Source organism: Desmodus rotundus, chromosome 10 (genome assembly GCF_022682495.2).
Source record: "Desmodus rotundus isolate HL8 chromosome 10, HLdesRot8A.1, whole genome shotgun sequence".
NCBI lineage: Eukaryota > Metazoa > Chordata > Mammalia > Chiroptera > Phyllostomidae > Desmodus > Desmodus rotundus.
Genome location: NC_071396.1, coordinates 64,380,088 through 64,407,773, shown reverse-complemented (window position 1 = coordinate 64,407,773; position 27,686 = coordinate 64,380,088). Strand labels below are relative to the sequence as shown.

The 27,686-nt window shown below is 39.8% G+C and overlaps 1 protein-coding gene across 1 annotated transcript in view; it reads right to left on the bottom strand.

The window, feature by feature from the left end:
• The window catches only part of PIEZO2 (piezo type mechanosensitive ion channel component 2), a 504,531-nt gene extending 481,867 nt beyond the window's left edge, over positions 1–22,664 (bottom strand). The window contains exon 1 of the mRNA XM_045187937.3: positions 21,772–22,664. Coding sequence (XP_045043872.2) covers positions 21,772–21,835 — 64 coding nt within the window. The 5' untranslated portion in view covers positions 21,836–22,664. The remainder of the gene's footprint in view (positions 1–21,771) is intronic.
• Positions 22,665–27,686: the final 5,022 nt, after the last annotated feature.

Below are 27,686 nucleotides of genomic sequence, written 5' to 3'. Positions count from 1 at the left end.
CTTAGGAATGAATCCTTTAATTTCAAGGACAAAAAAAATTGTTAGTTTCTACATAATGCAGAGATCCACACAGTCTCATCTACCTTAAAGGTAAACTAGTCAGAGCATAGTATAGGTAGTTCTGTGCCCGGCAGACAACTATCTTCAACACCTATCTGTTGAATAAATGAACAACTGTCTAATACGGGACATTTCAAGCTAATGTTGTTGAATATGTGAAAATTGCTAAACATTTGCCTACTAGGCTAAGCCACTTGGGTCAGATCATTTGGTGACTTTCTATTCCTCTAGAATCATAATGACTACTAAATAAGAGCCCAACGTGACTGATGGTAATGAATTAATACATTTAGTTCCTAGTTTCTACCAATACTTTCTGTGTACTCAAGTAATCATTTATCATGTAAAGCCATAGAAATATAACAGCACTGTGCAACAGAAAGGAAAACACTCAAAAATGCCAGTTGAAAATCTCTATAGAACACATGTGAGTGCACTGATGGCTCCTGAAGAAATGTGCAAAATGTTGAACACCTCAAATGTAGCAGTTAAAGCCAAGGATTCCAAAAGCAAGTAGTTGTTCAAGAGGACATGTCATGAGCTCACTCTCCCTGCCCCTTTAAACATTGACTGAGAAATATCAGTGTGCCAGCAGAAGGCTGACTCCAGGAAAGTTCAAGCTCCAGCGTAAGACCCTCAAACAGACGATAGTAATATCTTCCTTGTCATTGGAGTAAGAAAAAAAAATCCAGCAGGGAATCCTGGCCCATTTACAGGCCCTTCAGAATAAATGGTGCACCCTGATTTAAAAGTTAATGCTGTATTTTAAGCATTGGGCTATATGTGGACTTAAAAAATCACTCTGGCAAAAGTTAAGAAAATAGATGGAAAGATAAAGATTAGGAGCATTTATGAGAGTCAGTACTTTCATAAGTACTGGCACATTTTTGTAGCTGAACATACACTAGACTAAAACTTCAAAAAGAATAGCTGAGGCACAGGTTCAGGTCCACCACTTTCTTGATATTGGACCAAACAAAGAAAGGTAATTTTTCTGAGTTTCTATTTTCTCTTGTAAAACATATTTCCTCCTTCCATTTCCTTGTGTGTAAATTCAAGATAGTAATACCTATTACAAAGAGCATTTGCAAGTATTAAATGAAACACCTATATATACATATGTACACATACATATGTGTGCATACATACGTATATAGTGAGTACTCTATCTGCCAGGTATCCAGGGTCAGAGATGGCATGAATACTAAAATGAACAAGAATACCACAGTTTGTCCTTGTTAAGCTGATAATGCAAAAAGTACATGAACATGCTTTACAAGCTGCAATATGTCTGATGGATAAAAGAGAGTTATTAAGTCATCAGCATTGTTAGACCACTTGAAATGATGAATGTGGCATTTCAGAAATTTTAAAATCTAACTTTAGAAATCATCTCAAGATACTTGAGGAAGGAAATAAGTTATTCCTATCACATATACAACTACATCTTTGTTTAGCTGACAGAAGTCATGTTTAGTGCTAAAAGACCAGAACACTTCATTAAGATGTTGCATTGTTTCCTCAATATTTCTGAGGAAACCAAGACACATTCCATTCTAAATACAGGATTACCCTTTAGGGGGGAGCTTTCTGGTTTAATGAAGTCCTATTGTAACCAAAAGGAAAGAAAGAAAAACACTTAAAAACAAGATTAAACAACTCCAGCTCCATGCCAAAGAAAAAGACTTTAGCCCAAGACAGGACAACCTTCTAGCCTGGCTGATAGCACCTTGGGATCCTCTTTTTGAGCATCGCCAATTTTTCTCAAGTGTTTAGATGTCTTTGCCAGGATTGGCTTTACATCAACTTGATTGTATGAAGTGGCTAGGCATGTATGAGATACGCTAAGCTAAGAGAAATACAAATAGAGTGATTCACATGTACTAATGCATGGACTTCTATCTATGGAGTGCTATTCTAACCCCACACCAAAGTATGCAGAACTCTAGTTAGCTGCCAAATATGTTGGCTTTAAGTCTGTACAAGTAGAATAGCTGGACAGCCAGGCCCCCACAATATCAGGAGCAGCTGGGAGACCTGCTGCCTCCTCTCTCTGTTCAGAAAAGGCCGACAGCAAGGTAAACCATGCATAAGACTCCATGGCTGAGATTTGTTTCTCTAGTTTAAGGTCTTTTCCGCCTGCTTTAAAAAGAAAATACTTGCAGAAGCATCAACACAAAGTTTTTTTCATTCACAGTTTTATCTATTATATCATTACCTGAAAATGGGTCTTGGGGATGAGGGGTGGTCTGTTATTAGCCAGGAAGTACTTCTCCTCCATCCTCTATTCTTCTTGGTCTTTAACTTATTTTAGGACTCATCTCATTGCATTGCACTTGACAATTAGTTAGCTCTCAGCTGGCAAGTATTATTATGTTTTAATCTTAATGTCCCATAGACCTATTCACTGTTCACACACCAGGAACTCCTTTTACTACATTTGGTTCAGTTTCTTTGTAACTTCCCACCATCATTCAAAATACTCACTGGCATAACATAATCAAATGGACACTATTAGCAATGTTCCATTCTGAATACTATAGCAAATCTGGGTTACCTGAAGTTTAAGGAGAATCACAAGAGCAGGAACTATGCTTTATATATTTTTTGTATTCACAGAATTCATACTATTTAATCAATAAATTAGTATTGAATTAGTTAACAAAAGATCAACAGTATAATAATTATATTTATTAAGTGCTTATCATATGCTAGATACAATGTGAACACTTTAAAGACATGTATTTTTTTTAATTTCCAGTCACCCTGTGAAGTATGTACTGTTATTATCTCCATTTCACAGATGAGGAAACAGACACAAATAAATAGAGGAATGAATGAACGTGGTGATACCATTTCCATTGCTGTCTCATAAACATTAATGTATGTATTGAATTGTTGTAAACTTCCTGTAGGCAAGGCCCTGTTCAAGATGCTGAAATTGGAGCACAGGGGAAGAGTCAAATGGGGTAGGAAGCTGATAATGATAAATAAACTCACTGACATGAATCAGATAGTAATATGTATGCTGAGATAATCACAGAGTGTGATGTGGCACTGAGTGAGAGGTGGCAGTGTTAGGTGGTATAGAAAGATGTCCCTAGGGGAAACATTTAATCTAAGACCTAGGGGAATACTGCTCTTCAGAGCAAACAGCAAGAGCAAAGGCCTTAAAGCAAAAATAGTTGTATCTGAGTAATAAAAAGAATTCCGGTGTGGTTAGAGGATGTAGGAACCATGGCTTTATAGGCCAAATTAGGGATTTAGTGTTTGTTTTTTAAGCCCACAAGAAAGTGCTGGAAGTTTTTAAAGCAGACGGATAACATCTGACTTAAATACTCAGAAGATTAATATGGCCAGCATGTGGAGAAGGAATAGTACAGAAGTATACGAAGCAGGGAGACTCTCGGGAGGCTATCACAGTGGTTAGTCCAGTGGTGATGAGGGGGATGCTTCAGGAAGTGGTCGGGCTTACTTTAGACCCTTGGTGTTTTTTTACTTTCGTACTGCTATATCTAGTAGTGTTTATAACTTGATTATTTGCAGGCATTTTACAACAGCTGGAATATCTAGTTTCTAAAGTGGTTTCTCTACTTTTGACCACTTTGATTTTAAAATTAATGATGGTAGAAACAGAAGGAAGCAAACATATGTAAGAAAAGAATAATCATATTTTTAAAATATATATATCATTTTTAAACATTAATTTCAGGTATACAATGCCATAATTAGACATTTATATAACTGACAAAGTGATTACCAGATAAATCTAGTAACCATTTAACACCATACATAGTTATTACGATATTATTGATTATATTCCCTATGTTGCACTCTACTTCCTCATGACAGTCTCTTTTAGTTCTGTCCTCTAGTAGATATGACAGTAACCATCAATCAAAGTTGGCTTCATACCCACACCTAAAAAGAGATTTGAGATCTTCTGAAATGTCTTCTTATTCCCAAGTAAATTCTTTCATTGGTTTACCAGTTAGTCCAAAGTTCCTCCAGAATTTTCCACTGGGTGCTCCCCAGAACACCAGTGCCCAGGGAAACAGAAGGGGTTCTGTGGTCACATAGGTTTGAGAAACACTGTATGTTACAACAAATTCTTAGAAATTCACAATTTGCATTATATACTAAGCTCCGAACAGTCTTGCCATAAAGAAAAAGAACATTTACTTTTATTTAGTCCAGCAATCGTAAGAAAAAAATCTAATCATGAAATTCTTTCTTAGTATTTCACCATCATAAAATGCTAGATTAAGATATTAAAAGTCTGTGTAAAATGAAAATGTTTCCTGATAGAAATTATATTATAAAATTCAAAGAGCCTCTTAGGGAAGAAAGAGCAGTAGATGATTTAATGAGTAGTTTTCTCTCTGAGCCACAAGGTCACCCCTGAAATTGCTGAGGTAATATGTCCCACTCTGCCTGTGAGCAATTGAATCACTTACCACTAGAGTTGGGGTAGATAGTGGAACTCCATATTCTATTAGCTGAGAGTTCAAGATGAGACTTACCCAGGATCACAAAGTTAGTATGTGACAGGGCAAAGTCTAGAATCCAGCTGGTCTACAATACCAACGGAGACACTGTGTTGTGGCCGCCATCCACTATAAGTAACCTCTGGCCTGTGCCTGTCAGAAACAGTCAGGGGAGCAGGACAGAGCTGGAATCTTTGGGATCTTTGCTTCACTTTACCATAAAGCTGTTACTATCTAAAATATGGTGTTTTCATCTACAAAATAAAATTTAACACCTACTTAAAGGAGTTTTAAGAATAAGAAGTAATGTATGCAAAATTCCTGGGACTGAGGACCAGGTGGTTTTTTCTTCAGCTCATGTTTCTTTTGCATTCTCCACAGTCACATGCACAAAGCAGACACATTACATTTTATTAACAGATTAAATAAATCAATCAACTATCCCAAATCATTTCTCACATTTCAAGTACTTCAAGTTTTCCACAGAAAAGGTATATAATAAACTCTAGATATTTTACACAGTTAGGTTGAAAATACGCCAGGCAGTATGTTTAATCCTCCTAACAATCCTATTAGGTAGATCCTATAATTATCTCCATTTTCCATATGGGAAAGCTGAGGTTCAGAGAGTTCAATGGCTTGCCCTGTGTCACACAGATTCCATTTTACAGAGTTGGAACCTGATCAAGGTAGACTGGCTCCATACCAGATGCTCAGCTGCCAATAAAATGGTGACTATTTAACTCTGTGTAGTGACTTTTCAGAACATAGCATGAAATTGACAGGAGGAAAAATTCAAAAACTGGTGAAGTAAAGTGTGATAAGTACCCATAAATTACTTTATACTTTAAACACAATTAAGGTCTGCCTTGATTTGACCCACTCTATAATCACCTAGATTAATGGCCATGACCATATGAAAATGTGTATGATTTTTGCAAAGTGTTTGAATTTCTTGATTGTGTCAGTTATTCTAATTAAGGCATTAAGTCTGAGTTAATGAATTATTATTTTCCACACTGATAAAATATCAAAAGCACAACTTCATTTATTTGCTCATTATTTTCCTACATAGAGAGATTGATAGGTAACTATCACATATACAAATGCTAATAAATTCAGAACAAACTGCACTCAGTGAGTCTTTTCAATTCATTTTAACACATGACAGGAGATCTGTGATGAGACTTAAAAACCTTAACATCTGTTCCTGGAAATTAACAGGATCCTACATTTGCAATATGCCTGGGGATCCTGCCATGGAATTTACTATAAGGTTGTTTAACATATCTAGTGAAATAGCAAATGCAAATTTCAACTTCAGGGCAGTGATATTAGAACTCGTATAACTCATGGTGATACAGATCATTCTGACTGTATTAGTTGAAGTGAAATAGAATAGGCCATTGTTCACAGGTACCAGAAATTTCTGTGGCAAAAGTGTTATTAGTAGGAATTTTGACATTATTTGAAAAAGTTCTTAACACCCTCAAGGTATTTAAAATATCCTTAGAACATAAGATTAAACTAACTTAACACTAAAGATTATGTATTTATTCCACTAATGTCTTTCCATTTATTTCAAAAATTATTAATTTTTTAAATTATAGATGAGCATAGAGTCACGTTCATATTGTGTCTTCAAAGTTTTTCTTTTTTTAATTGTGCAAAGTATGATAGTCTTTTGTACCATTTTAGAAACTATCAATATCTGAAACACCTAGCAACTATCACCAAATCATTCACTCTTAAACAATTCTTTCAAAATGTTTAAATCAGAAAACTACAGTTATTAAATCTATCCAACTAAATACATCATCCTTAAAAGAATACTAAAAAAATACTCTTTAGAGCTTAGTTTGACACCTAACATACTCAACTAGAACCAGGTTGTAAAGGGAAAGGAAATTACCCAATTCAGGTAATTTTAATGAAATTACCTGAGTGGTATCACTTAAATCTCAAATTGGGAAGAGCCTTACTAAATTCAAGTATCACAAGTTACAATTAGGTAGGAAAATTAAGGTTTCCAAAACTTAAAATAGTAGATGTTTTATGGCTGTCGAGTTCAATGTTTGAAATTACAATAAGAAAAAAAAAACAAGCAAGAAATATAACTCAAGTATTAGATATAAGGCTTTGATATTTAATAAGATATAAAAATAATTTTTACTTATTGTATCAACATTGCTTAACTGAGCAAATCTGAGATGCTTCACTATTCAACAACCTTCACTTATACCTACCATTACTTAAGATGGATCTACCTTATTTCCTACCCGTTGTGTAATTTACTAAAAAAAATTTTTAAAAATTATAGTTGAATTTAAAACACCATGAGCTTCTCAGAAAACTTACTTTACCATCATGGATTGAAATACAATTGGCCTTATTTTATCCTCGTAGGTCCCATCCCCAGAATCTCTATTTTTCTGGTAACAGCTTATTTACTAGTTAAAAACAGGTGTCCTTGGAGGGAAATACATGGAGCTCATAACACATTCCTGTGATTCCTTACCAATCCATAGGCTGGAAACCATAGAAGCCAAAGCTACATTCAGGGTACAGTGTTTAGGAGACAATTTGGGCAGACACTAGGAAGGAGTAAGGAGGAGAGCAACAGAATATTCAGTTAGCCCTTAATTTGTCAGCTATCAGCTAGGTGCCTGATTTACATCATTGCATTTAATCCTTGTCATTATTCTTTAGATAGATGTGATGTTTGCCATTTTTTCAGTTTGGAAAACTGAAGCTCAGAGAAGGTATGCAACTTCAACTTGTCTTTGTCTTATAATTGATGAGGAGTTGAGCAAATGTTTGAAACCTGGTCTAATTAACCCAAAATCCCATGTCCTTCCCCTCACCCCTCAATCCACTGGAAAAGTTCTAGAAGCCTGTGGAGGAGAAGAGAAGTAGTTGTGGAAACTGTTAATTACTTAAGGCAAAAAGGAGGAAGGTGCTAAACTGTTTGGATGTTACATTTTTGCCTGGGAGGAATCAGCCCTAGGTGGAAACTCTGTCACTCTAAGAGTCTATCAACAGTGAACCTGTACTTGATGAGAGACAGCCATACCTTATATTAACGTAACCACATGCCAGATGGATACCTAACATTCTCTAGAGAAAAATGTTGAAAACAACCCAAAACCAATGCTAATTCTGGATTCATTCAAGGAACAATATCAAGAAGACATAAGAACTGAGGTGCTGAATAATGGGTGTGCTTACAAAGCAACTGCAATATAATTATTTTTGCTAAGAATACACACAAAAGAATGAGTGAATAAATGACAAAGATCTTCAGTGAACACCTGATTGTTAGCATGGAAACAAGAACCCCTCAGAGCTCAGACCCCTTACGTACATGCAATGAGGGGGCACAGTGATCCAGGCAGGACTAGAACAAGGAAATCCAGTTCCTGGGGCTCAGCACTGAGAACAGAGACCATAAAGACCTGAAAATCTAAATAAATAAATAAATAAATAAATAAATAAATAAATAATAGTTAATAATAATAATAACAGTCCTGATTGGTGTGCCTCAGTGGATTGAGCACCATCCTGAGAACCAAAAAGTCTGTGGTTCGATTCTTAGTCAGAGCACATACCTGGGTTGTGGGCCAGGTCCCCAGTTGGGGGTGTGCAAGACTGATGTTTCTACCACACGTCAATGTTTCTCTCCTTCTCTTTCTTCCTCCCCTCCCCTCCCTCTGAAAATAAATAAATAAAATCTTAAAAAAAACTTACGTTTATTGAAGTGACATTGGTTAATAAGATTATATAAGTTTCAAGTGTAGAATTCTATAATACATCATCCATATATTGCATTGTGTGTTCACTACCCAAAATCAAGTCTCTTTTTTTATTGTCTATTTGTGTTGCTTATTTTTTAAGTAGAAGGAATTAGGTAACCAAAAAATATTTTCTTACGTGAACTGAGGTGAAAATGAAGTGCAAATGAGCCAGGTATACACAGATGAAGTTCAAATGGTAATATTTACAGAACTTAAAGATTTTTAAAAGTTGTCAAACTCATCTTGAGCAATAGCCAAAAAAGCAACCTGGAAAGCAATAATATCAAAAGTGATATGAATCAACAAAAGAAAACAGACATGAGTTTTCTTTGATGTTGGAGTAAACAAAGCCAATACTGTTTTAAGATAGGAAAGGTTGGACACATTGTGAAACAGTTTAGAATTACTGTGTTATTTTAGTGAATTCTGAAAAATATGTAATGGGATAGGGCAAGAAAATTGGTCAAAATCAGAGGAAACACAAAAAGTGATTGAAAGAAACAAACTCACCAATGGACTATTAAAACCATACTTCAAATATGTTTTTAAGAAAATGCATTATCTGCATATTCAAATTTATGATCATTATTATGGTCTGCAAAGCTACTCTAAACAAAGTTTGACTAGCATACTGTGCTCTCTTTGGAAGACCAGCACTACATTTAAATATACTTTTCAGGACTAGATCTAATATGTAAATCTGACTGTGGATATATTGAAATAGATAACTAATATCTGAGAATTGTTTCCTTCTAGGTAATAACTTTGGAAAGACATGTCCTTATTCTATAGATAATCGCTCAAAATATTTTATATCTACTTTAAGAAATGCCTTTGGGGTCTGTGCCACATCCCTTTTAAATAACCTTGATAGTGGGAAATTATTGCATGTTAGGAGGGTGGTTTTAATGTTTGAAAATAACCCACAGTAATTATAAGCTGAGCCTAGCAGGTAAAGTGGGGGCTGTTAGGTAATACTACTACTGTGGGTCAAAAATGCAATGTGACTCCAAGGCAATGCAACAGCAAAGGTGATGATGCTTTAAAATTTATTGCTAAAGAGGTTTGTGGTTGCTGATGAAAAATTCTAGGGAGCTGAAGGTTTCTGGAGAATATTGGCTCCAGAAAAACAACAACAACAAAAAAAAACCCTTTTATTACTATCCTTCTTCCCATGGTCCTATAATCTGACCTTTAATTCTTTCTCCCTACCAAGGATGACACACTAGAGGCTGTGTGCTACAGCAGCTCTGTTCTGGCACGCACTGGGGTGGTGAGCCTGTCTCTGACTTCAGGCCCCAGGGCCAACAAGAGTCAGGGTTAGCCAGGAGTGGGCAAGCTCCAATCTTTAGTTTTACAAAGATGGAGGAGGAGAAGAGGTGAGAAGGGGATAACAGACAGAAGAGGAGGCGAAGGAGGGAGAAAGGAGGAGAAAAAAAGGGAAGAGAAGTGGGAAAGGAAAAAGGAGCAAAAGGAAGAGAGAAAGAGGAGGGGTGGGGAAGGGAAGTAAAAGGATAAAGGAAAGGAGGGGAAAAGGAGAATGGTGAGGAGGAGACAGAGGCTTTGAAGTGCTGGAAGCTCACAGGCTCATACCTAGCACATAGCTTGCACTGAAGTCAAGGGATAGCAGCACCTGCAAGTGTGACTCTCTTACCCATCCTACATACACCTGTAGTTTTTGTACACCTCCCATTTCCTTTGCTGAATGATAGACTTGACCAGCTGAGATCTCCTAAGGTTTACAGTGTCATTGAAATGCTATATTTTGTGATAAAATGCAGTATTTGACACAAACTATCTTTTTTTGACTCAAATCTTGTTTATATGTCCCTGAAGTTTCATTTGGCTGTAGTTAATAACTCTGTGTGGTTTGGTTTTCCTTATAGGCATTTCTGATCGTAAACTATGGGTGGCAAAATTCCTTTATGTCTGCAAAGCTCCACAAAGCCAATTGTAAATCAAATTTGATCTCATATTCTTTTTCTGGTTATTGCCATTACTGATGATGTGTGTGTAATTCAGCATTGGCAGCAAGTGAGGAAGAATCACTGAAATATTAGAATTGTGAAGCCAGACTGTCTCTCTTTCATACCCACTGCTCTGAAAAATCCTCTAACATGATACAAAGTTACTTTCCTTAGCAGTTCCTAACATTTCTTTGAGGTCAAGTGTGAAATAATGTAAGAATGGCTGGTTCTTCAGAGACAAGAACAATTTAGATGTAAAAATTCCAGTGTGTTGACTAAAAAGTAGGCTTTATAGTCATACTTTCTAATATTGAAAAAAAATATGTGCAGAAATATTACTGTGAAAATCATGAAAACATTTCTTAGTCTTGAACACCTCATTTTCTGGATGATGTAATTTTGTGGAATAGAATTTCCGTTAGTTGGCAAAGTCACATAGCTCATTATTAACAGGACTGAGACTTGATCACTAGACCTTCAGACCTGGGACCTAACATTCGCTGCCTATGTCTCTAGCAGGGGCACATATTCCTAAGGCAACATCAAAGCAGACTGCTGCTAGCAGGCAGGTACAGCCTGGGAAATGCAGAAGGAGGGAAGAAACGGCAGGGGCAGGAACAACTCAGTTCTGCACATATCTATAATTAATTTGCATGGAGATTTAGTTCAAACTTACAGGCTTGTTAAGATTCTACATTCTTCCTCCTTCTCTGTTCTGTACCTGTGACCAAAACTGCTGACCTAGCACATTTGACCACAACAGAAAACAGATCGATTTGTGTGGTTCCAGGAGAACTGAAAACATTTTAAAAAATAATATGCACTTCAAGGATGTTGTTAGTCAGGCTTTACCACTATCAAATGGGTTTTTCCTCCATCACTGCAAAGCAAGTAAAAGGTATTAATTGCCATATGGACAAAAATTCACATTTATGAAAGTCAAGAGATTGTAAACTAGACTGGAATGAATTTTATATTCAAAGACATAAAAGCCAATAGGTATAAGACAGTAGACCTAACTCTATTTTCAAACTTCTGAGATATTTAAGGGAAAAAACATTTAGTTCATGAATTTCTTGATTAATCAATTGACAAATATTTCTTCAGCATTCACTGTGTATTATAGCCTTTGTTGGACAGCTAAAATGTAATGATTAGACTCAATTTTGTAATCAGAAAAACATACAATTCAATATATTTTACATATTTGTACATATATTTAAATAATTGCTTCTTGGCATTCATGGGGAACTGGTTCCAGAACATCCTTCACCCACACACACCAAAATGTAAGGATGCTAATGTCCCTTACACAAAATGGCATAGTGTTTGTACCTGACCTACACACATCCTCCCAAATACTATTAATCATCTCTACATCACTTATCATACCTAATACAATGTAAATTCTGTGTAAATAGTTGTTATACTGTGTTATTTAGGAAATAATGACAAGAAAAAATTTCTGTACATGTTCAGTACAGAGTCAACCATCAGAGACCTAACTACATAGTACACATCAGCAACAATGTGACATTTCTTTTTTTCAAATATTTTCAGCCCTGGGTTGGTTATAAATCCATGGATGGGGAACCTGAAGATTCAGAAGGTGGACTGTATTGGCTGTACGTTAGGCAGTAAGTTAGTGCTATGGTTATAAAGAATTACACAGGGCCCCTGAATTTGCAGATATATGGAAGGGAAGAGAGCAATCATGTAACTAAGTACAAAACTCTGTGATAATATGAACCAAATGCTAGGTGAACACAGAGGAAACAATTTATTCCACCTAGAAAGGAGAATTAAAGGAGAGATGTCACACTGTTTCAAGGGTAACAATGAACAATGGCACAGGGGCCTTCCAGCAAATCTGATTGGGGGAGTAGAGGGGAACCAGGCAGTCCTCAATTTACAACATCGTGTTCCAAAGCTTACTTGGAAGTTGATTGGAACTCCAAATTATCTGCCAATGGAAACTATGTTGTTCTTAATGCGCAGGCCCTCAAAATAGTCTTTAATAATAATGCCTAAAATCTGAATCTAGACCTAAAAATTAGACCTAAAATATAAACCTAAAGTTTATTTACCATGGGTCAAGCACTGCACCAAGCACTTTACGAGCACTGTCACCTGAGCCTTGCAACAACCCTCTGAACTAGGTACTGTTATTACCAACTCATTTTACAGATGAAATAACTGGGTTACAGAGAGATGAAAAACTAACTTTATCACACAGCTAGTATGAGAGGCTAAGACCTGTACCTAAATATTCAGGCTTTAGAGCAGGGCTGTTAATCAAAACAGTGTATTTCCCCTTGGATGTCATAAACCATGTTGATACAAAAACAGGAAAAAGGAAGAGAAAAAAATTTTGTGTCCTGTTGCCTATGTTTAGAGCTAGCCTCAAGAAAGACTTTGGTATTAGAATTCTTTTCAGTAAGCTCCTAAATGCCCAATGATATTATGACCCCCTAAAAAATATCCCTGGGATCTAGGCCATACCTACCCTATACTCACCATTTCTCAACTCTTTCCCTATTCAGTTCAAATGTCCATTTTATCCCACCTACGTGATAGGAGGAAAATAAGCTACTGAACTAACTGATACTAACATGTGGATAACAAATTGTCATCTTTCCACAAATCTTTACAATTTTTTACCCTTTTTTTGGTTTAACCCAGGGTCCAGCAGAAGTAACACCATTGAGTGTGGTTGGAGGGTATGTGAATGTCTTGCACGAGATGGACAGTTTGAACATTTCACCTAAAAATGTCATATGGTGTGCTTGAGTGTGATAGTTATGTTACAGAATTTCATGCTTATGATTTTGTAATAAAAGGTTTCTATGTAATAAAACAGGGGCGTTATTTGTGCCAGACCCTGTATTTACATTTTAAATGAAGAGACTTGTTACTCAAAGAAATGGGGTGGGGTAAGTGAAACAATTGACAGCATAGTGGGGTCCCTCCTAAGGGGACCTAGTCTGCTCTTGTCCAGTGAAGAGTATACTTGGGGCTTTTTTCAGTGTGAATTACATTCCAGCCTTAGCTCAGTCAAATCGGGCAAACGATTGTTGCCACTCCCACCTTCAGTATTGTGCTTGGCCATCAACCCAACAAGTTTGTATTCTTGTCCTGGTAGCAAGTAGATTCTATTCTCTGTTTGAGAGATGAACCCCATAACCAGTTCTAAGCAAAGACAACTCTATTCTTCACAAGTCTTTCTTTCAAAATCTCTGAATCTGTAAACTGGCTCAAGTCTCAGTATTGATCCGGGGGCAATGGCTCTTTGTGTTGGTGAGTCAAGTCAAATTTTTGTTCACTTGACCTAGAACTCTTCTACTCATACAGATCAAGTGTGAATTTAGTGGACTGTCCATCTATTTCACCTCTAAGAACACCATGAAAATGCCATAGGTCTTTTGGAGTCAGACTCATGACTACTGCTTTGATTCTACTGTCCATTGTGGAAACCACAACCACCTGGCCTTTGGCCAATAAGTGGGCCATTAGGCAGCCCCTGCCACCTGAGATCCAAATATCCCCATTACACTTAAGGGATTCTAGTGTCGTGGCAGCAGATTCCCTTGTAATTTCTGACCTACAGATAAGAGAAAGCACAGAGCCAGCATTCTGAGACTTCCCTTACAAATTGACTTCTCAAAATCATGGTGAAAGGAGTGTTCTCTAGACTCTCCGAAGGTGGGTGAGCATGTCTTACATGATAAATCTGATCTACCATTCCATTCTCCTTAAGCCTTTGGATCCTTTCCTCAATAGTACACCAAAGCAGGTCAGGCATTTTAACTTCATTTAGCATGGGTCACCTTTTCGTTTCAGCTTAACAACCAAACTGTTAGAGCTCTTCCTAACCCCTCAAGCTATAATAGTTAATCCAGAGTCTCTGTTTAGTGGTCCTAAACCAATAAATTCAGCCTGATCCAACTTTATGCTCCTTCCACAATTATCCCACACCCTTAATAACCATTCCCACATATATACCCCAGATTTCTGTCTGTGTAAATTGGAAAACTCATGCAGTTGTTTTGGAGTGCAATGCACCTCTTTTTGAATCACACTTTGTATGTCACATTTAGGAACCTGTTGGTAGTTGCATCTAGTTATAGGTGTAGAAGTAAAGTGAGGATAGTGGGAGTAGAAAAATTATCTGTATCCACAAGACACATTAAGTTACTTCCACCTACAGGAGGCATAGAATGGTCTTGGTATGCTAATATCCATTCTTTTTTTCTTTATGACTGTAATATTTTATCACTTCCCCTGTTTTTAGCTGAGCACATTACCAGCCAAAATAAAGATGACATTTATCAGCTTCCCTTGCAATTAGGTAGGTGAATAATATTAAATACAGTCTAATGAGACTGTATGAGCAAAAGTGATTTATGCAACTTCCAGGTTGTGTCCTTAGGTGAGGAAGCAATGTCCTTTCTGTGTTTGCTTCCTCCATCCTTCAGCTTGTCATGAACCTGGGAACAGGCTATCTTGAACCACAGGCATGAATGCAACCCCTGCAAGATAGTAGAACAATGATGGCCTCCATGGGCAACTTCATAGAACACAGTTAGCATACCAGCTTCAATTTGCCTACAGCCTGACTATCATGTGAGAGATATAAAATTTATTTTATCTAAGCCTCATTATGCTAAGAAATTTATATTAAAAAGAGAACTTGTGAAAAACAAGATTATCTTTGCTTAGAACTGGCTGAAAGAGTCATCTATCAACTGGAGAAGAGAATTTACTTGCTGCCAGGACATGAATACAAATTTGCTAGGGTGGTGGCAGTAATTCCTGCCTTGACTGAGGCTGGAATGTAACTGACACAGAGAAAAGCCCCAAGAACCCTTAACTGCAGAATAGATTCTGGAGAGCTTTGAACAGTGGAAGGCACATCTGGCTCAGTACACAGGGAGGATGTAAAGAAGCCAAGGAGTAGGCTTGAGGTTTGCCAACACTGCAGGACACACAGGATATAAACCCAGGGCAACACTTCTGTTGACCAAGATGAAAGAGCAGTGACAAACCTAGAGGATTGTCCATGAATGATGCACTTGATTTGGATAGCACCTGCACCCATGGGGCAGTGGCACCAAGTACTGTGGTAAGTGTGCAGGTAAAGAGAAGAGAGAAAGCTTGCACTGAGCACACTGGAAAAGGCCGCAGGTGGGAGATAAGATGCTCAGTGTTAACAGAGTCCAAACAAAAGAGGGGAGGGAGAGTGTCGGAAAGCTCAGAGTCAGAAAAAATGTGGAGGGGAGAATCATCTGAGTGTGGGTAATAGAATAAAAAGCTCCCTGAGAGAGCAGTTAAAGTCTTAGAAAAGTCTTTATCCCAGATGTCTGGTGAAATTGCAACAAAAAGCCAGAATTAACCACATACATACAACAAATCCATCCTTTTTTAAAAATAAAATACATTTAAAATTTGAAATTCATATATAAAAAAGTTTAAATATGCTCATCTATAATAACCTAGTTTAATGCATATTTGTATCAACCAATACAGCAAAAAAGGGGAATTCAAAAATAGCACATTATTAATTAGAAAACATCACCTTTCTAAAATGATACAACAAGGCAAACAAAAATTGTATGTTCTGCAGGAGACTGGAAAAAAATTTTAAATTGCAATTATAGATATTCTACAAAAATACACTCAAAATAAAAATGTAAAATTGTATATTATTAGTCTTAAATTTTAAAAATCATTTAGCTAAATGATCTATGCCCATTGGATAATTATTGGACAATTCAAAAATTATGAAATTGTTAAAAAGTGGTATGTCTGATACACTCTTCCTACAGATACTTCAGATATGTGGCTTCAAGTGTCTTCATCTTTTCTTGATCCTGCCCCATCCTGACGGGTCTGAAAGGCCAAGTAGAGGGTCTGGTGTATGTGATAAGCCTCATATAGGCTTATTTCTCACAGCAAAATATTTTCCCAAATATTTGTGTTTAGCCCCAATTCAATGAAATATTTACTTTATTTTTTTCACTTGATTCCTTGTCCATGAAGCAACTGTTTAAATCTACCAATCTCACAAAGTTTAATGTTTTACTGTAGAGACTATATCATATTGTTCTTAATTGATTGCTCTTAAATACCTACGTCCACTTATACAATTCTAAGTTCTCCTGAAAAGTTATGGAAAAAATATAATATATTTGTGTTATTATGTAACTTCATATACATTTAACCAATAATAGCATAAGATCTAAAAGGAAAATGCCATGTGAAAATAGATAAATGAGTAAAAAATAAAATAATATTGAATAAAAAGTATGAAATTTATAGTATAGTGTCTTTAGTTCTAGGGAGAACATACTATTTAACTAGAATATAACTGCAGATACACAGAATGAGTAAAACTAGTAAAAAAGATCCTGATAATTAAAAATCCTTCTTCCACACACACACCCATTTTCAATAGCATAATTTAGCTCTAGGAAGGTACTAAGTGCTTTCATATACATTCCATGTTCTCATATCAGTCTCTTTATGATTCATATTAGTGCTTATTAGTTTGCTAATTTCTACTAACACATTCCTCAAGCATCCTGCTCTTCTACTCATCTTCATAAATGCAAGGATAGTACCTGCCGTTTTGAGTATCCGCAGAGTGTCAGGCATTATATAAGATGTGTAGTGCACACTATTTCGCAGCCATCTAAAAAAGGTGTTAATATCTCCCTTTTACAGATAGAAAAAGAGAAACAACGAAAACAACTCTATGATCACACAGTAAAGGGCAGAGCCTGGATGTAAACAGAGGTCTCTTAAATTGCCAAGTCACAGGTAAAATTTGTATACAAAATACTTAAACATTGCATCTACAATACCCTAGTTTAATGCGTATTTGTACCTACCAACACAGCAAAAAAAGAATTCAAAAATAACAAGTTATTCAGAAAACGTCACCATTCTAATGATACAACAAGGCAAACAAAAATTGTATGTTCCGCAGGAACACTCACTCAAAGGTAAAATTGAAGGCCTCCTACTTACCTCTGACTATGAGCAAGCACATGGTGCCTGTTAAGCAACATACCCATGGCAGAGTGGACACAGGGCTCCACCTTCCACTGCCCAGGTGACACAATGGTTGTGCCCATCTCTGTTTATGAAGTATTTTATTTGAAAACTAGACTACAAATTTCTAACTCTTTTCACTTTTTATTTTTCAGAAAGTAATAAGTATGATCTATCTCTATAAAGCCAAGAAGGTGTGACTTTAAATACTGTGAGTTCATCCTTCAGTTAACTGAAAGCCCCTAACCCTGAGAGCCACAGAGCAGAGGAAGAGGGGAGACTCTAAACTCTGCTCAGGCTCCACTTGAAATTCTTGAGGTGTATGTAAGTGTGATTTCAAAATGACAGGTGTTACATAGAGGAAAATATGTTATACAATAGAGAAAATGATGTTTACATAGCCATACTTCAAAAGTGACTCCATATTCTTGCTCAAATTTTAATCCAACTATATCTAAAGATAATGTTAGAGAGTCTTCTTGGATTTATACTATTATCCAAGTGTGATTTTTTTTCCTCAGAGTACTAGTGAGTTGGTTGATTCTTTCTGTGTGCTACACAGTCTCCTGTTGTGCTCTGTTCTTTCCTAAGTTCTGGTCACTTTATGTAGGGGGAAGCATAAGCTGATACCTCCATGGCTCTGCCCCTCCTGGACCAATCTGTCTAACCCCAGCTCCCCTCCCCTCCCCTCAAAATGATTAAGTCAGTTCTTCCAGGAAAGCCATTAAAGGAACTCCAAGCAACATTAGGCAAGGTGGAATGAATGGGTCAGGGGCATGCAAATAAAAATATGCCAATCCATCCCCAGGAATAGATTCAAATCATACATGTACATATGGGTGGGACAATGGAACCATGCTAAAATAAAATATGTGTAAAATAGTTTTAAAGCTCAACAGTGATCAGATATCATTATAATTAAATAAAGATTACATGATATTATGGAAAGGGTTGTCTGTTTTTTTTCCATGTATTATTCAAAGGAAAATGTCAGAATGGCAACCCAAGTAGTCACACATAATTTAGGAGATCTTTAAATTTTTCAGTTTCTGTTGATGTGGGAAAATCTGTCACTGGATGTTCCTTTGAATGGCAAATAACATTGTATTATATTATGATTTTGCCAGGCTTTTAACGCTTAGGAGCAACATAGCACCTGCATAATAGAAGCCTGAGGTCACTTATCACGTTTCTGTAAATTTCTTTTACAGGGAAAAAGAAAAGACATCTTAAATATGAGATTAAACACAGTAGCAGTTAATTTGTAGCATCCATCTTTAGATGAAAAGGCTAGAGCATCTCTGCAGAAAACTTTCAACAATGATATTAGACAAATGGGTTTAAAGTGAAATACATAAGCTTCTTCAAAGTGTTGGTTTTGAAGACTGCCTTGCCCAGATATAAAAATAGATGGTTAAAATATAAAAATCGATCCTAATGGCAAACAGATCACTGCACTCTCCACGCCCAAGATATTAGGAAAACCTGACTATTTGATTTAGTAGCACCTGGGGAGTAAGCCATAGGCCGACCTGAAAACCCTCCAATAACCTTGAAAATATTCACTTCCTCTATAAATGAATGCTCAAATCAGGCCAAACCTACCCAGCCCCCTTTCCTCCCTTCAAGTACAATGATTAGAAGGCATCGTTGATCTTAGAAAGTGGGTTGTCTTTTTCCAGCAGTAACCAACAAGTGAGGAGATGGGTAAGGGGATAAGTCCTCTGATCCTCCCAGGAGCTCCCCTCTCTTACAGTTGGGGAGCGAAGTTAGTTGGAGGCCCCAGTCCTTCACCTTTTCCTAGGTTAGCTTCCCACAGGAGGCGAGGGGTTTGGGTAGGTGGGGGATGGGGGGCGGGAGGGGAGGGAAACAGGCTCTATACTCTGCAGGGGGCCTCCACCGCCCAGTAGCCTAGAGACAGCAAATAACAGCACCACAAAGCATGAGCTCCAGTGCGCGCGCACACATGTACACGCTCACAAACTTTGAGTTAGGTTAACCTCTCTGCGCCTGGAAGACCCCTGGAAATCCAGAGAAATGAGTTGGAAAGGAAAGGTGGCCTAGGATAGTCATGGGCGGGCTGCTCCTGCTGGCGGGCGGGATCTGCTGTCTTTGAGTTCCTGGAAGCAAGTCCAGGAAGGTCGGACCGCAGAGAGCACGTGCGCATCGCGGCTCGGAACAAGCCTGCTCTTGGGCCCCAGCCTGCCTGTGTGAACACTGCGCGGGGCCCACAGTGGACCCAGGAAGAAGCCAGGGTGCGAGGGGTGGGGAAGGGGCCAGACCTAGTCCGCACCCCATTTGCCGGACAGTGGTCCCGATCCTCCCAGCACCCCTGGGAGCCTCCCTCCAAGCTGCTCCGGAGCCTTGTGCCTCCGCGCACCTGAGCTGGGAGTGCCGCACTCCCAGTCCCCTCCAGCGCAGAGCTCCACTGTCCTACTGAAGGACTTTGAGGTGTAGACCACCAACCATTAGTCAGAATGATAGGGCCCCCAAACCAGCGACTGTGGAGCATCGGGGCAGGCGAAATTCAAGAGCTTAAACTCAGGGCATGTTCTCTGGCAATCAGCGGGTAAATCCGTTTGTTCTTTCACTCAGAGAGATGTGCAAGTCACAGAGTGGACCGAGATGTCAGTAGGTAACCACAAGCCTAACTCTTCCCACAGTTACCCTAAGCTGCGACCAGGCGAAGAAGGGAGGATAAGGGTAAGAGAGAGGAAGCGGGGGAGAGAAAAGGTTTGTGGGAGAAGGTGAGGAGTGGATGGAGGGGCTGCGGGGAGGGGAAGAGAGTGCCTTCTGACTCTAGTGACACTCCCCAGGCATCCTCCCCTATTGGCACTGACAACTACTAATCGGCCTCACACTGAAAGCCCCATGTTAACTCGGGGACTCGCTTCCTTTCAGCATATAGTAAATGTGTCAGGCGCTGATATGCAGATGGTCCCCAGACGTGACAGGACCAACGAACCAGAGGTAGTCTGGCCCTGTTTTCTACAATCGCTTTCCAAAGCCTTTTTTCTTGAAACTTAAACCAGCTGGCAAAGAGGTCCACTTCAGCTCTTCCTGAAAACTGAATTTCTCATCTACGTGAGTGATTATTAAGGGCAAAGATTCTTGCAAAATGGTCCTGCCTGGAAACAAATGGCTCGCTAGAGGCCAAGGCCAGCACATGTCAGCTGGCCTTACAGGCTGCGGGAGCATCCTACAGCGCCACAGACTGTTTCCAATCCGAGGGCCTCTTTGGGTTTTCGTGGGTTTCCTGCGCTGAAGTCCCCCAAACACTTCACTCCCTCAGCGTTAGTACTGATTACAAAGTCCTCCCGGTAGCTGGGATCGATCCTCACATAACAAGACAGAACCGCTCTGTCAATGGATTACTTGCACAACTAAAACAACACAGGTGTGATGTTGAGCCCTCACACTCTGGCAAATGCAAAATGGTGGCCTTTTCTGCAAAGGCCACACTCTCTTGGTAAACGCAATTGCTACTTGGTAAAAAGTTCTGCTTTCTAGACCTGATGGGGGGAAAAGGAAAGTAAGGAGCTGTTAGTAATCCTCTGGAGTCGGATCCGATCTAACGGTCACCGCCCATGAGAGGGGAAACGCAAATCTCTCACTCAAGCACGTAGCCAGTGTCTTTAGACCCACACCCACTTATTGTAACACTCTGCCAGCCCTATAGAACGAGTGGAATCCTTACTGAGAGTCCTCGAAGCTCTCTTATGACTCTCGCTTAACCCCTGCCAGTCCTAGGGAGAAGCCTCCCGCTTTCGAAGCCTTTAAAAACCTGGCAGGGTGGGTGCTTGTTGGGCAGGACTGGGTCCCTGTAGTCTGTAGTGTCATCACCGAGCACCTCTGTTGGAAGGGATTTTGTGGAAGTCAAAGTAAGCAACAGGGCACTGTTTTCTTGTACTACTTCTGTCACGGCTCGGGATACGGAGGAGAGATGGATTCGGCACCTTCTGGATGCACTGTGTGCTAGGTGCGGCTGGGGACGGGGGGGAGGAGGGGACTCTAATATGATCCTTCGCTGCACCTGGTAAAGGAGGTCTACAATCGATTTCCAGCCAGATCTGCATCCTTTGTGTACCAGTCTACACTCCATGAAAGAAATTTCACGTGAAAATGCAGCACAGTCTCGATCACATTCCTATCCCGTCTCCCGGACTCTGCAGCTGGATGGTTAAAAAGCCCACAATCCCGCGCCCCAGCGCAGACAGTGGGAAGGCCCGGGCTCTTGCACCCCAGACAGCGCGCGTCTGACGCTGCGGGCCCTGGGACAGCGGCGCGGGCTTCTCGAACCGAGTCCCTGAATACTAGAGCCCTTAATTTTGGATTGTTCAGAAGCCCGCCCCCATCTCTGGGCGCCCTCTTCACCCTCCCAAGCAACCATGGTGAGTGGACCGCACTCACCTACTGTCAGGCAGATGGGGAGCAGCAACCTGAAAATGAGCCCGCACACCACTTCCGAGGCCATCGCGACAGTCCGGCGTCTCCGAGCAGAGAGGCGAGGCTCGAGGGTCCCTAAAATCGTGGTACCAGGCCCATGCCCATCTAGGGCCTCCTATTGCCAGCGGTTCGCAGCCGCCCGGGCATCGGCTTGGCGGGAGCCGCCGCGCTGTCCACCTCGAGGACGCGCTCACCGGACTCTTGGACGACCCTCACTCAGCTCTAAATAGCCCCCTAACCAGATGCCCGACCCCCCACAGCCGGCCCATGAAGTGTAGTCTCCCCAGTCCAGCAGCAGCAGCTTCTTCAGCGGCTGACCCAGACCAAAGTCCTGCACGCAGAGGCACTTTGGGAGGGTCCTGGAAGGCAACGCGGCGAGAGAAGGGGACGAGAAGGAAGTGCTGTGCTTTTGTGTGGCTCCCGGGGCGTCTCGCTCAGGGACCGTAGGAAAGTTGTCTTCACGGAATCTCCTCCGAAGCCTACGAGCCTCGGCAGCCAGGCCCCAGCCCTCTGCCCACGCGCCTGCTGCGCGACCCTCGTCCCAGGCTCTGGGAGCTGCGGCGCCGCGACGGAACCCTGGGCGGCGGTGTGGCTCAGCCTCTGCACCTCCCAGTTTCGGCCTGGAGAGACTCGGGCGGGAGCTGCCAGGCGTTCAGAACCATCCCTCTGTCACCAGAAAAGAATTGTGCGAGCGTGGGCAGAAATCGAGACGAAAGCTCACAAGGAGTGGGTCAGGCTCCAACTTCTTCCTCCACGTCCTCAATTAAAAAATAAAATAAAATAACCCAAAGCCTCCAGATGCCAGCGCGCCCCTGGCCCGCAGTGGTGCAGCCTCTCCCTGGTGGCGCAGCCCCAGCTACCCCACGGGCGCGCACTTCTCCACCTTCAATGAAACTTTCGAGGCCTCTCTCGGGGACTGGCGTGCCCTGGGACCAATGGGACGACGGCTCCGGGCCGGCGTGCGGGGAGCCCGCCCCTGCGCGGCTACAGAGGCAGGCTTAGTTTGTGGGCGCGGAAGGTGAACCTCCAACCCAGGCGCGGACGCGTACGAGAGGCTGGGGCTCTCTAGCCTGTGGACTTGACACTTTCGCTCGTTCCTAATTAACGTCTTCCACCGCTGCTCGCTCCCACAACTCTGCTGGGTCCTGTCAGTCTGCAGACACAGAAGGCGTACATCCTGGCACTCTGTCCCGTAGGCGCGCCTCTGAGCTTACCCAAACCCAGGGAACCGTTTAATGCTCAAAGAAAAATGCACAGGCGCAGCTGAGAGCAACAACTTTGTACCGCTGTCAGGAGTGCTAGAGCCGCACTTACCCATTTGTATTGATTAGGAAGAGGAGAACCAGAGCAGTGACCCTGTCCATCTTTAATCTTGTATCTGAACTCTGAATGGGCTCTGGGAAATCCCAGGTCTCTCCAAGAATGGACACCAATATTCAGATGTGCATCCACTTTGTACAAGTAGGGAAATATTGCTTTTCCCTTAGATCGTTTTGTTGTTTGGCATGACTCTGGGGAAAAAGCATTTAGTTTGTCATTTCTCCTAATAACCCCTTCTCTCTGTCTCTCTCTGTTTCTCTCTGTGTCTCTGTCTGTCTCTCTCTCTCTCTCTGTGTCTCTCTCTCCCCCCTCACCTGGAGAAATCTGGTTCTAGTTAGGAGAGGTCAATGTGCTTGGGTCCCTTATTTCATGATTATTCAACTGTGGGTGAGTTGTACTGAAGCATGGGTGGGATCCTCAGGACCAGAATGCAAATCTTTCCGTTTGTAGAGAGGACCATTCAGAACTGGCATTTGCATCAAAAGAATAGAGAAAGTTTTTGACTTCCATTCTGCACCAGCATTCTGGGCTTGTACTGGTCTGAAACTATAGAAAAGTCTGCTAATGAACAGTATGCAAACCTTGATTCTGTCAATGGATGGTCATTGGCACCAATTCCACCCCAAGAGAATCCCCAATTTGGGATGTGGTCTTTGGTGTTTCAGCTCAGGCAGGGAGAGGCAGTCTTCAGTGGAATGGGAAAGTGGGGTGAGGGGAAGCTGGCTTGTATGGACAGAAGTCCCAACCTCTGGTCCCTGATTGGTTTCACGCAAATGAGGACTCCAAATCCTCACAGTTTGGTTCAAAAGACATTGTTCTGATGCTGCTCTGACTGGTGGGAGCTCTGCAGCTCTGAATGCACAGGTAGAACCTCAGTCCTATAGGTTGAATTAGGATTCCAGGAACTTCTTTATGAGGGCTGGCTCTGAGTGCAGGCATGCAGTTCATCACAAGCTTCTCTGTGAACTGCAGTTTGCTTGAGAAACCCCTGTACAGAAATAGCTGTTAGGCTTTGTTTACTTTCTTTTTTTTTTTTTTTTAAATTTGAGCCCAGTTAGCCACCAGGAACCCTTCTTAGTAGGTATCTTTTTACCTCAGGGTTCACAGTTCTATGTGTTTATCTCCCTTTTTAAAAATACAGTAAGCTTGGATTTTGACCTCATGCCTTTGCAAATTCTCTGAGAATGACAACTATATTGTGAACCATTTTTTTTTTAAATGAAGATTGGAGGCAGTGAAATATTGTAGACACACCTTGAAACTTAGACAATCTATGTGTCCTGGAATCCTCAAGAAGCTTAGATACTCAACTGCAAGCATATCGTGACCCCTTCCCTAGGGCTAGGGATGATAGAAGCTTAAATTATCAGCAAATTATTGACTACTATCAATAAAAGTTTTGTGTTTTGTAGAAGCCTGACATAAATCTGCACCCATCTTCCCAGCAGTCTAACATTTTGGTGTTCATAGGTGGTGGTCTCTCTCCCGTACAACTTGTTGTGGGGACCTAATTAAGAGCTCCCAAAGCCCCCGGAACCCCGAATTTTAAATAATATTGCATCATCACATGAAGTCCTTAGTTTTTTTCTGAATATATTGTCATGTTCTCAGTAGGTTTCCCATGTTAACAAATGCCTACATTTCTTCAAAATAACTCTTGGATGCCTAAGTAAGTAGGAGACACAGAAGATAGGTTATCTTACCACCTATCTTTTTTTGCTTCCTCTGCCACATTATATGTCAATTTAACTGTTTAGTTTTTTAGAGATTTTTAACACCTGGATCTTATTTCTTAGTCTTACCAACACATGTACTGAAGGAGGAGTTTCAATTATCTAGACTACATCTATATAGGGGTCTCCATCTTGGCTGCATGTCATAGTCACCTGGGGAGCTTTTTGTCAGAATAGAGAACTACTGTCCTCCTTCATATATTACAATTCAGGTAACATGCCATTGTTTTTCAAAACTAGCATCACCAAAATAAGTATCTTTCTGGAACTATTTTTACACTGGGGTCAACCCAAGCATGCATATCAGTAGCCAGTGATATGTTCTTTTATAAGGGCTGTTTTACCCTAAAATTTTCTAATCTGATGAGCAGCTTTAGGTGTTTAGACAGATTTGTTTTTAGGGACTGTCCAGCCCACTAGGATATTGGTCCCATTTTTTAGCAGTCCTGCATGTCTTGTGACCTTCATCCCCAATTTGAGCATGATCTTTCCCAGAATCTGGTATGAGGTAGAAAATGCTTCAGAAAAAAAAATACATAGAATATTTATAAACATGTTATTTTGATATTTGATGAGTACCTAAAGTATATGACTACAGGTTTAGCAGAGGTAATGGATTGAGTTGCTGTCAGTCTGTGTCTCTCTGCATCTCCAAGGACAATGATGGCTTCTCTTGATCACTATTCACATTTTTAGTGCCTTGGATTCTTCCTCTGTAAGTTGAGGAAAGTAATGAAACCTATCTAATGTGGAGTGCTATGCAACTACAGGTAATTTATAGAGTGCTTAGCAGAGTGCATGGAGCATACTCATAATTCAATAAATATTAGCAGCTGTTGTTGTTGTTATCACTGGAAAACAAGCACTGGTCCTACATTTCTGAAGCTGTTATGCTGAAACACAGCAGCCTGCTCTTATATTCAGAAAGACACATACACTGGCTGTTTATAATATGTTTAAAAACTGTGGCACAGTTGGGTGATAGATATTTTCCTAAGTGTCTGAGTTTTAGTCATAAAGAATCTCCCAAAGGAATAAAATTTGTCAACTTGGCATGTTATTCTCCCATTGAAATCTGCCAAAATCCATCAGTGCCATCTAGCCTGTAGAGACTGTGGTGACTCTTGCTAGCTTGAGGATGTCTTCTAGCGTTGCTAACATTTCTTCTTACACATACACTAATGTAATATTCTTAGAATATACACTTCCATGTTTTCATTTATAAGTAACAACATTTGCTTAGAGATGATTTTAGTTAGGAGACACATAGTTGTTGGCTCTTATACTTGAAAAAACTTGGAAGCAGAATGAAAACCTTTTTCCTTTTGCTAATGTATTCTGTGGTTGCACTTTTTAAAAAAGCTGTCAATTTAATGTTTACAGCAGAAGTATATTCAAGATCTCTAAATTCTAAAAACTATACAACTTCTAATAATTTGGAGGAGATGTCATTGTATTACACTTCTGCTAGAGAGTTTAGCCCTGGACAAACTTTCCCACAGTTGCCCATGGAGAACGTGCACCAAACTCTTCATGTAGTTCTCACTGCAGTGGTGCTCACACCTGGCCCTTACATGTAACATTCCTGCTGGAAGATTATGGTGTAAACTTTATACCACATCCTGAACAATCTGTGAGCTATAATATGGACCCAGAATCTAAAACGTATTGCTAATTTGTGTTTGTTGCTCAAGAACCTTGAAAAATCAGCTAATACGTGTATGTGCTTTATTTTTTCAATCAGCTTGTAGGTTTCCAGGGCATGTACAAAATTTCATCTGTAAAATAAAGCAATCTAAAAAGCACGTTATACAGCAAAATATTATTTCCAAATGAACTGTATTTTATTTATTTGCTTCTGTCTCACACACACAAACACACATACATACACACTCTTAACTGGGTAACAAAGATCAGATATGAAAATAAAAGATCATAAATAATTTTATTTGTTTTTTTGTTGTTAATTTGACACATAAAACAAGAGGTTATGAATTTGTGGAGAGGATGCTCTGTGGAAGTTGATGACTTGCCTTGGGCACACAGGCACCCAGATGGCTGCTACTAAAATATGAAAAACACCATTCATTATTCACAGCAAACAACATGAGAAGATTTTTATCTCATGGGTTATCTAGTTTCTTTCTGTGTATTTGCTCTTGAAGCTTTTGAAGAGGCTGCTGGTTTTAATTTCATTTCATTCAGAAAGGTTTATCAAAATGTAGGAAGAGTTCAAAGATTTGGGGAACTTAGCAGTGAAATGTAGAAATTCAAAGCAAGTTAGTAAACAAAAAAAAATTAAAAGTTCTTTTTTTACCTGTAACCACTGAAATAAGGAAATTCTTCTTGTATATATCTTAGTAGACATTCATTTTAATAAATACACATTTTAGAATGATTTGGACTTCAGTTGTATTTGTTGGAACTCCATCAGGATCTCTTCAATGGTCAAGAAATGTTAATTTACTTAGTAAGCCTAAGTGATTTTCATTTTTGGTCTTTTTAAGAGATTTCAGGTATACCTATGCATGTGAGCGTTTGCAAGTTTTGGAATTGGCTATATCTAGTTATTGATATTAACCTATAACTAGGGCTCATGGATCCCATTCAATGACTGTTGGGTCAGCTAATTTGGATCTTTATTTACTTATTCTCCTGCAGTGCCACCTTTTGGCTAAAAGTATATTGAAAAATACATGTATGTAGTGTCAAAAGCAAGCACAATCAACAAATGATTGCAGCCAATGATCTGATGACAGGCTCAGAAATGACACAGCAGTCAGCAGAACCAATATAGCCACTGCCTTCGTGAAGCAGCCATCTACA